The sequence below is a fragment of the Cydia fagiglandana genome, chromosome 17, assembly GCF_963556715.1.
Source record: "Cydia fagiglandana chromosome 17, ilCydFagi1.1, whole genome shotgun sequence".
NCBI classification, from domain to species: Eukaryota; Metazoa; Arthropoda; class Insecta; order Lepidoptera; family Tortricidae; genus Cydia; species Cydia fagiglandana.
In genome coordinates this window covers 3,582,503-3,593,936 of record NC_085948.1, presented here as the reverse complement: position 1 = coordinate 3,593,936, position 11,434 = coordinate 3,582,503, and the positions used below count along the sequence as shown (strand labels likewise).

General features: G+C 41.2%; 1 protein-coding gene across 1 annotated transcript; it reads left to right on the top strand.

Annotated features, from left to right (window-relative positions):
• The first annotated feature begins 8,141 nt into the window (after positions 1-8,141).
• On the top strand, positions 8,142-9,035 carry LOC134672864 (uncharacterized). The gene has a single exon (XM_063530812.1). It carries the CDS (start codon positions 8,142-8,144, stop codon positions 9,033-9,035), a length of 894 nt encoding a protein of 297 aa, XP_063386882.1.
• Positions 9,036-11,434: the final 2,399 nt, after the last annotated feature.

Here is an 11,434-nt window from a genome sequence, read left to right as displayed (position 1 = left end):
AAGTATTTCACTCCCTATCAATTTATATCTCTCCAACTAGATCTAAGGATATTGAAAAAAAAAAAAAAAAAAAGGTTAAAATGTAGGTAGATAGGTATCTCTTTAAATAAATAACAGGTACTAACAGCTTAAAAGAACTCTTGCATGTAGTTGCTATATGTGCTTTTATTATTTTGGATTTGAATAACTTGATTATTCATTCTATATGTAACTATAGGTACATACAAGACGGTTCTTTAAGCCTACCTACCTACCTACATAAATAGTACCTACACTTGTAAACGTTTTAAGTAAAATCGGAAGCCTGTGACTTGAAAGGGCATTAACGATATGGGAATGTTTAGATTGATTCATTGACGAAGACGCATGGTTTGCTTCATAATTTCAAATTATATTCGCTAACTGTAGAGTTAAAGTTTAGTTATGGCAAATCTCGTCACCGTGAATGACACTTTCTAAAAGTGCCTATTAAAGTAAATCCTTTCCCCTTGTCGAGCGAAGAACTCGCAACTACTTAGGGGAATATTACCCATAAACATAAACTTCATTTGAATGATATTCTTAAGCTATGTCTGTTATGGTTCCACCTGCGTAAGGTGTGCCTAAGAGAATCTTTTATTCAGTCACAAACTAACGTCAAGTTATTTGTGATGAAACCAATATGTTGTGTACCTATTTAAGCCTGCGCAAGGCTGCCATGTTTCCACCTGCGTAAGGTGTGCCAAAGAATCTTTGATTCATTCACAAACTGATGTCAAGTTACTGATGATGATATTACAACCTATATAAGCCTGCGCAAGGCATGTCAGAAATTAAATGATATGGTCATAACACAGGCGAGCGAGTAGGCCACAATCATAAAAATATAACAAAGATGAATATGTAAATACCTCCTTTTGGACAAAGGACAAGTGAAAAGGGTTCTAAAGCGCCCTCCAGACTATGCGCGTGAATCGCGGGCGAAGCCGCGAACGCGAGTGTGGAGTCTAGTTCGCTGATATGCGAAATCGACTCCAGCACCTCTAGCACAACTGGCCGCGACAGGCGTGAGAAGTGACAGATCGGCGCGACTTGGCGGCTTGTCGCGTGTTGGCAGCACAACTCACGCGCGAGAGCCGCGACAAACTCGCGATCAGGTGTCACTGTCAGAAAATGACAACGATCGCGACTTTGAACTAAAACCCGTAGCACAACTGCCTATTTTGAGACAAAATATTCTCTCGTCTTTATGTCAATCCGCGAGTCGAAGTCTACGCGACTTTATAACGCGACTCGCTCTCGCGGGTGGTTTGCTTGTACTTTTTTAACTAAACTCATGATAATTATAACTTAAAAACAAGTTTCATATATTATGCAATAATCATAATCATAATATATTTATTGTGACTATAGGTATACATAAAATAATTTAATATAATTTGTATAATTACTTATTGCCCTAAGGAATAAGGAAGTATGGAACAATCACTAAATGCGCTTTACGCACTCTTATATCGATTATGCACCAGTGGCGGCGCGTCCATAAAAGCCGATTCCCATCGGCTTGCCTGTTTTTGGACGTTTGAGCAGAGTTGTAAAGGAAATATGTAAGCCAAATTAGCCCCGGCTTGCCTATGGATATGTTTGACGCGCCGCCACTGCCACAACACACCCATCATCATGTTTACAACTTTAATTTCAAACAGCTAGCTTGTAGGTACTCAATTAAGTAATTAGGTACATATGTAGGATTTTTAAATTTCAATTCAGGTTCGTAAGTTTGTAAAGGTAATCCTAAAACTTCCTTACACAAAACATTCATCAACCTAACAACGGAGCCCGCTTTGCTTGTACATAAATAAAGCCGATGAGGTGGGTAGGTACAAATGTCCAAAACAAACTATCCAACTTATAAAGTAAGCCATAGTCTTAGTAGTAATATTTAGGATCACGGTTAGATGTCTAATTTCAACAATTTCTTACTATTTAGGTACCGTTTGGAACCTTCCTCGACTTCAACAAAACATACCTACATGTGGCCTGTGCCCGCTGCATCGTACTGTAACAGAATGATGTAATACGTGGCTATAACAGGATCATGTCCGGCTCAAAATCATGCTTTGTATGAAATATTATCAGTCAACACCCATTAAACCATTCCGTCCCCTGCCAACACCATACCGTGACGTGACTGGACCGAGCCGACCAACAATATTTTGAAGGATTTGTTACGCTCATGTTATAGTCTGCGTAGGTAGCATAGGTACGGTTATCATATGGTATACCATATTGAAACTCCTCTAGATCATACCCGTGTTCTAGATGTTTCACTTCATGTTTGACAGGGCCTGATAGGATCATGCTATGATATGTTGCTGTCAACATTAGGTATGAAGTGGACCTTGGGGAGCTAATTAATAATGGCTTCTAGGAGTTCTAGGTACTTACCTACCTACTTTATTTCTGTTTCTTTTCAGGTAAAAATACAGGAGAGAAAAAAAACAATATTTAAATTAATAGTATATTGCTTTGCCTTATATCTTGCAATATTCGACTTCTTATTATTAAACCTAATATTAACATCTAGAACCACTATAGAGAAATTGTAAGAATCTTCTTTATTACCCTTGAAAAGTATTTTCTCTCTTCCTTTTTCTTCGACATGCGGCGTAGGACAATTAAATATCACCCTGGAAAGAAAATTGGTTTGTAAACAAGACAATAAAATATGGTCATGACTTCATCGAGGACTATGAAATAAGCTTTTCATATCAATGTGTCAAATTATAAACAGTTAGGTACACAGTACTCACACATGCCATCCATTATTGGCACAAGAAAAACTATATGAAATTTATTTGAGAGTTACTGTGGCAGCTTAGATAGGTACGCTATAACCATTAGGGTTATAAATATATTATGCATATTATGGGGGCATAAATATATTATGATTATTAATAGTTCACTTCCTCGGTGGTGTTCTTAAAGTTAAAGCGCTTCTCACATCTTAGTTAATTTAGAAAAGGGGACAGCTCCGCGTTTGAAACCTACAAGCTTGCCTAGTGTGTTTCTTTTCCTGAATCTCCACTTCGGGTCCCGTTGGCACGTTCCTGTTAATAATATTTTCCTTTGGGTGCTGGGATATCAATCGTGTCTAGGATAATGCTGAACTTATTCTGAAAAAAAAAAACACTATTTACAACAGGAATATGAGAACAAAACCAATAATAGCAATTCCATTATTATAGTTACTTACAAAAATATTTTGTTTAAAAGGTTTATTAAACAGAAATTTTTAAACAATATATATTTTAAGGAATATTATCAATATTAAGTATATAAGGCTCTATTACTTACATTTTTTCATATTTTTTCCCGTAATTAAATGTTGACAAAATTTGAAAGTTCCTTGACTTTGACAGGAAAAACTTAACCATCGACAAAAACCTAGATTTTTTACCACCAAAGAACGAATGATTTAGCGCATCCCTGGTTTCCGATTCAGTGTTGCCACTTGCAAATATCGATTTGTTTAGACTTTGATTTCGCCGGGTAACACTGACGAGTCGCGCCGCGACTTTGAGTTCTCTACGTGGCTGTTGCAGTCGCGGGTACAAGTTATGCTACGGAAATCGACAGATTTGACAGCCGCGGGAATGGCGACTCGAGTCGCGGTCTAAGTCGCGGATGCAAGATGTGCTAGAGGTGCAGACTCGCGTTCGCGGCTTCGCGCCGCGATTCGCGCACGAGTGTGGAGCGGGCTTAACAAAATAATGTTCTGGGTAAAAATCAGTCGAAATAGGCTTCGTTATTCGAGGTTTAATTATTGTTTACCAATCTATTTTAAGGGTCCCGGACACCCTATTGGCTAAACTCAAAATTGGAATAATTAACATTTCTAAAATTATAATATAATAGATATGAAATAACCTAAGATTCCAGGCCTATCTCGACTCATTTTTATTTTAAAGATGAAAAAATCTTTGCACCCTAATATAAAATTGTGGTCTAGAGACGCTAAGCCTCATAACGTTGGTGGCATAGATAATACTAAGAGATTTAGTCACCTAAATTCGACCATAAGCCCAGACAGAATATTGATATTTAGAATAAGGTGTGGTCAATCCTCCAAGGTCCAGATAATCTGTGGACTCTAATTAAATCAGGCTCACTTAAGCTCACGACACAACATAGCTTACGGTTCAATTCTGAAATAAGCTATGTTTAATATCACTCATGGTGTGAAAATAAAATTACAAGAGCACAAACAGCCTGCTCAAGGTGTACAAAGGGTTCCGTTTAGCGGCCCTATGAATATCTAAAAACCTTTGAAGTCTATGGCTGCTATGACAGACTAGAAATTAATATAAATTATATTTGCCTCGAGAGCACTAGTCTTTCAGTTAACATTTTTACGAGTACCTACCTATGTAGGTACACGACATAACCAAGGTTAGGTACCTATTTAATTATTATATCCCTGACTGGCATGGTATATAGGAAAATTGTCATGTGCTGCACAAGCATGTTGGAAATAAAAATATACAAAACTGACCTAACGGGGCGTTTATGAATGATTTATTTTACATCCTTATGTCTGCCTTGTGAACCTTGAGGATTCGAACCACCTTGATCGTAAGTGCTCCTATGCACAGATTAAGTTTATTTTAAACTACCCATGCACTAATCTCAAAGGCACGTGCTTCTATGCACGGACCAAATATTGTTATCACTTAATTCACTTATCATTATTCGTCATAGTTTGATACTATACGTTTAACAAATGTACCCACCGTGGAATGTAAGGTACCCAGTCATAAGGTTTTTAATAAACAGTGACTTAATGGTTTGCACGAACGATTCTAGTATAACTTCTGGGCGGTCACGTCTAGGGCATGACCCTCTAGTTCTCAATTTATACAAAATTATAGCATTGCGATACTGTTTGCTTTGCACAATGTGAAACAGCAGCAAGCCTTGCGAAAAGGCGAAGCTATTTTGAAAGGCGAGTATTTTTCAAAAATACATTGTAATATATATAAATATGTTTTTGTCGTGGAACAAGTACACCCAAACAAATGCAGTCATTTATTATAATATGTTGGCAAAACTCTGCAAAAGAGTTATATAGTCTGTCTGTACAGTGTAACTTGAAGGCATCAATGCACATGAATCTCTTGAAACATGGTGGATCAATTAATTTACACCCCGTTTGTGTCTTGCTCCTATTACCAAATCCACAAGTTAAGGACCTCAACCTATATATAGGTACCCTTCTTGCTCGAGACCTGTAAAAAATGTACACAATAATTTCATGCAGTCAAGTGTCGGAAAACTAGATCCACACACTTAGCGATATCGTGAATATATATCCATGAACTCTGTATATTGCCTCCCAGTAGGCGGGATGTTATTAGACTAACCTATATAGTAGGTAGTAGGCCAGAGATATAGTATACAAAAGTACACTGGCCCAAATTAAGTAATATTATATTTCAGAATATAAAATAATTTACAATCTTGCTATTATTGAAATATAAACAAGTAACAATTATCCTTAGTTCATAAGGAGGATAAGTATACCTAAATATCTAATAGATTCGACAAAGCGTTGATTCTAGCATTGGATAAAATAGGTCCCTCTTAAAGGGCCTCTGCGCTGTTGGCTTTGGGGCCACAGGCGCCCGGCAAATGGTCGGGAACCCCCTGGTTTCCCACAGCAAATAATGTAAAATCACGAAATAAGCACATAAATTTGTATTTCGGTTAAAAGCACCTATGCGATGAGCTAGGGTTTCGAATTAAGTATCTGATTCCTTATAATTTACACACTGAATATTCAGAATTAAGCAATGTCTATGAATAGTTTACAGAAATTAAGCCACTTTAGCGGTCAGAACCAATAAAGTTTTAAGGCTTATGTCTACCAGTAGGCACCAGATAAAGTAAACCACTGAGAAACTACTCTTACTACATATATACAAATTATTGAGTAAAATTAAGGTTATGATAGCTAAACATGAATTTAATTAGAATGACTCTGCAAATATTATTGATAAAGTTCTGTAGCAATTCTACACAAGAACACCACAAAGCGTCATAACTAGTGCCACAGCGCAGTGAACAATGAGTGTTGTGGCTTAAGCTCTCATAGTAACCTTCACACTTTTAAGTAAGGTTTATTTATGTATGTACAGTGACTTGCGTTCTCGTTAGTAAAGCATATAAAAGAGTTAAATGCATTTTATAGCTATAACTATAACCTATAACCAAGTATATGGCTTACAGTCATTAAATAAATTTAGTGATTCCCTATGACATTTGAATAAGTACCTAATTTTATTAACTCTGTTTGTGGTGATAGTGATATAACGAATAATTAAAATATTCGTCTACCTAATCCCGAGGGATTCTGGAAATAAGAAAGGTCCTGTCCTTGTTATATTCCTGCAACTGCTTACTTTACTATTATAGATAATTATTATCAAATTTGATAATAATTGTGACTTATAAATAAAAACTACTCTAGTACTTTATTATTTTTATCTTTTCATACTTGAATTACATTACTCCTTATAACAGATGTTGTATGCTCTTTGAAGAGTAGACTGACTTATCACATCTTCTTTTACCTAGTTTTCACATACCTACATTTAAGTAATTATGTATAGCACCCTTGTGGTGACTCACTTATTCTTTTTGAACATTTATAAGTACATTAAGTACGTATATAAAATGTTAAGTTAGTATCATAATATAATGGAATATCAAATTGTATGCTTTACTAAATACCTCTCTCCTCACAGGTGTTAAAATAAAGGGTGTACTGCATAATTAATTAAACACTCATAATATAATAATATTACATATACATAATAAGTACATGTATAATCACATTGGCTTGGCGTCTTCCCACCACCAGGCGATAACAAACACGTCTCAATATTATTATTAGGTTCCGAATAGCGGTACAGTTGTTTAATGACAGCGTTTTACACAAAAATAAAACGCTAATTAAATAACTTACCCTATTCGGAACCTAAAGTTTTAATCCTGCCTGGTGTAAATATGTATAATTTTGAGACAATGAGTTGGAAATTTGTTTTTGCGACAACCGCCAAAAAGCAAACTGCTGTGTGGTGGGAGTGTGGGAGAGAGAGAGGGACGTATATGCTAGAAAAGGACAATACGACCGACAACAGGGTTGCCATTCTCAATATTATTATTAGGTTCCGAATAGGGTAAGTTATTTAATTAGCGTTTTATTTTTGTGTAAAACGCTGTCATTGTGCAAAGCCATCTATTACACAACGTATACAAAGTGACTGCATCTCATTTCAACTCCCACGTCATCCCTGCCCGGTGACGGGAAATTGGTGACTCCGAAGAAAGAACGCCGACTTCTTCAAACGTCCGCGTCCATACGTGAATCAAAGTTCGTATCGTAGACGTCGATCGATCTACAAAGCGCAGCCTGGATGGAAAAGAAAAAAAAAGTGCATCGAAAACCAAAGGCGTGGTCATAACCTTGCATAACCTTTGCACCTGTTGAAGCTCGTCCGTAAAGGTTCCCGCAGACGGACGGATTGCGTTACAAGCACTCACTGTCAACTTGCCGTCAATCGCCGAGATCGCATCATTCTCATCGGCCAGTGCGGATCGCCCTACGAAACGTCATACGTCGAACTTGACATACGTCATCCAGCGACTTCCCGCCCGCCAGTGTCAGCGATTTCACGCAAGTAAAACCTAAACTTTTACTATTTTCACGGAACTTTTCAGTGTTTTTCGTCCGATAATTTATTCTAAAGAACAAAAGTGTGTGTGCTACGCTATATACAGTGCCTAAATAATAACAAACTAACCAATAGCTACATATACAAATTTAAATACGTCCCGGTTTTGGAAACTTACTAACTGTTTGGTGTGTGCGTTGCTGATTAATTAACAATACTAACTGGACATTTATTGCTCCTGTTGCTGCCTGTCAATATACAATTTGTTAGATTTAACCCTGATTTTGCCACAGATTTTCTTACTGTTTTGGAAACATTTTCATCTTCATTTCTGAGTTTATGTGCATTTTAATTGTCTTGTTTTGCCTGTGTGTTTCGTTCTGATTGTGTGTGTATAACATTTGGTTGTGGTATCAAACTTTAAAAATGTCTCTTGAGGAGTTGCGGACTGAGTTGGAGGCCCTAAAGGTGCAAAATGCGGCTCTACAAGCCCAGCAGAACCAGCCTTCAACATCTGACACACCTACATCCGACACCACGGCACCAACAAAAGGCATATGCGGTGTTACAGTCAAACTGCCTCCGTTCTGGGCCGACCGACCAGCGGTATGGTTCGCCCAGGCAGAGGCACAATTTCATTTGGCAGGAATTAAGGCAGACATGACTAAATTCAGTCATGTCATCAGCATAATTGACCAACGACTAATCGGAGAGATTGAAGACATTATCATGAGCCCGCCGGAACATGATAAGTATAAAATATTAAAAGAAGAACTGATCCGGCGGCTCTCTGTTTCGGAGCAGCAGCGGGTCGAGCGACTGTTAAGCAGCGAGGAGCTCGGAACCCGCAAGCCGTCCGCTTTCCTCCGCCACCTACAGTCTCTTGCAGGCTCATCTAAAGATGACAGCATCTTAAGGCAGTTATGGATGAGACGGCTACCAGGGCAAGTTCAAGCGATTTTGACTGCTCAGTCCGACATCAGCTTAGACAAACTTGCAGAGCTGGCTGACAAAATAATGGAAGTCACTCCTGGTCCACAACAAGCATGTCAGGTAACTAATAATTCGGGACAGCCTGATCTCAACGCTGTAATGGCCCGCCTCGAGCAGCTCACACAGCAGGTTGCTGCCATGACTACAAGAGGGCAGCGTGGCAGATCCCGGACCAGGTCATCATCGCGCAGCAGAAGCCGAACCAACTCCCCGGCCAGCGGCGCAACTCGGCTGTGCTGGTACCATAAAAAGTTTAATACAAGAGCTACCAAATGCAACCCGCCTTGCAACTGGAACAACTCGGAAAACTCGAACAGCGGTCAGTAATGGCGGGGTCTGACTGCTCCACGGAATCACTCAGCCGCCGCCTATTCGTCACCGATAAGGTAACGAAACACCAGTTCCTGATTGACACAGGGTCAGATTTGTGCTGCTATCCATACCGTTGGCTCAGGGAGCAGCGGAGACCTACAGAGTGGGATCTTAGAGCAGCGAATGGCAGTACAATTTTGACCTACGGAACAGTCCACCTTAGACTTGATTTTGGACTGCGGCGCGACTTCACCTGGCAGTTTGTGGTGGCAGAAGTTAATTCAGCCATCATCGGTTCAGATTTTTTGGCCCATTACCATCTTCTACCAGATTGCTACACTCAACGCCTGGTGGATGGTAAGACTGGACTTAAGGCCATTTGCTCAACTGCTACTGTCACGCAGCCTAGCATCAAATCTATCAGTCTACGGGACTCTCCTTTTGCACAAGTGCTCGCTGAGTTCCCTGACATCACTAAGCCTCCTGGATTCCAGCGGTTAGTCAAACACAACACTGTGCACCATATTAGGACCACCGAAGGCCCACCCATCTCCTGCCGTCCCCGACGCTTGGCACCTCAGAAGCTATCTGCTGCCAAGACCGAACTAGAGGACATGGTGCGGACTGGGGTGGCTCGGCCATCCGAGAGTGCTTGGTCCTCTCCCTTGCACATGACAACTAAGAAAGACCAGTCTTGGCGCCCCTGCGGGGACTATCGCGCCCTGAACGCCAGGACCATTCCCGACCGCTATCCAGTGCGCCACATCAACGACTACGCGAATAACCTCGCTGGTGCTACCATCTTTAGCACCCTTGATCTGGTGAAGGCCTATCACCAGATCCCAGTAGCTGAGGACGACATACCCAAGACCGCCATCGTTACCCCGTTTGGCCTCTTCGAATTCCCTTTCATGACATTTGGGTTACGAAATGCCGGTCAAACCTTTCAAAGGTTCATCGATGAGGTCACACGGGGTCTCGATTTTGTTTTTCCATATATAGATGACATCCTCGTCTACTCAGCTGACGAGACTCTACACAAGGAACATCTGCGTATCCTGTTCAAGCGTTTGCAGGAGTATGGGCTCGTTCTTAACCCTTCCAAGTGTGTCTTAGGCGCAAAGGAAGTAGTGTTCCTGGGATACCATGTGAGTGCTGAAGGCACTCGCCCTCCTCAGGACCGCATTCAAGCTCTCATTGACTTTCCTCCTCCAAAGGACGTTCAAGGCGTGCGCCGTTTCCTCGGCATGATGAATTACTATCGCCGTTTCATCCCCCACGCCGCGAAATGTCAAGCGCCTCTCGTAGATGCAGTAGTCGCCATCAATGGTAAGGGTGCCAAACCATTTCCATGGACACCCGAGCTTCTGGCGCACTTCGAGGCGTGCAAGTCAAGCTTGTCCAACGCTACCCTACTCCAACACCTCTGGGACTTTTCACGGATGCCTCCAGCGTCCACGTCGGATCCTGCATCCAGCAGTTCGTGAACAACCAATGGTGCCCTCTTGCATTTTTCAGCAAAAAGTTGACCCCCCAGCAAGCTGAGTGGCCAGCATATTACCGAGAACTCTTCGCGGTGTACGAAAGCGTACAACATTTCCGCCATATTCTCGAGGTCCAACATGTGACCATCTATACTGACCACAAGCCGCTGTTGTACGCTTTCGTACAACGCAGAGAAAAACTCCCGCCATCGCAACTGAACCAGCTATCGTTTATTGGCCAGTTTACAACGGACATCCGCTACATAAAAGGAGAGGACAACGTTGTAGCCGATGCGATGTCGCGGATCGAGGCCGTCTCGTTAGAAGAAGATTACGAGGCCCTCGCTAAAGCACAACTAGAGGACCAAGAGCTTGCCGACCTACGTCAAGGTAACTCCAGCCTTCAGCTCTCACGCATCGCCGTGCCTGGCACAGACGTCTACATCTTTTGCGACGTCTCCACTGGTAAGCCTCGCCCTTATCTGACCCTTTCTTTTCGTCGTGCGGTGTTTGACAAGTTGCACAACTTGAGTCACCCCGGCGTCAGAGCCACCACTCGACTTTTGGTAAGTCGCTATGTATGGCCTTCAATGCGGAAGGATTGTCGTAGATGGGCCCAGTCTTGCCTTGCGTGCCAGCGCAGTAAGGTTTCAAGGCATACCTCGTCACCTCTAGGTACGTTCGAGCAACCATCTGGACGTTTTATGCATGTCCACATCGATATCGTTGGTCCCCTTCCTGTTTGTGATGACTATCGTTATTGTCTCACAGCCATCGACAGGGTTTCCAGGTGGCCAGAGGTGTGGCCGATGCGTTCCATCACTGCCGATGAGGTGGCCGATACTTTCGTCCAGGGATGGATATCTCGCTTTGGTGTCCCTACTACAATAACTACTGACCAGGGCACCCAGTTTGAGTCTGATCTTTTCA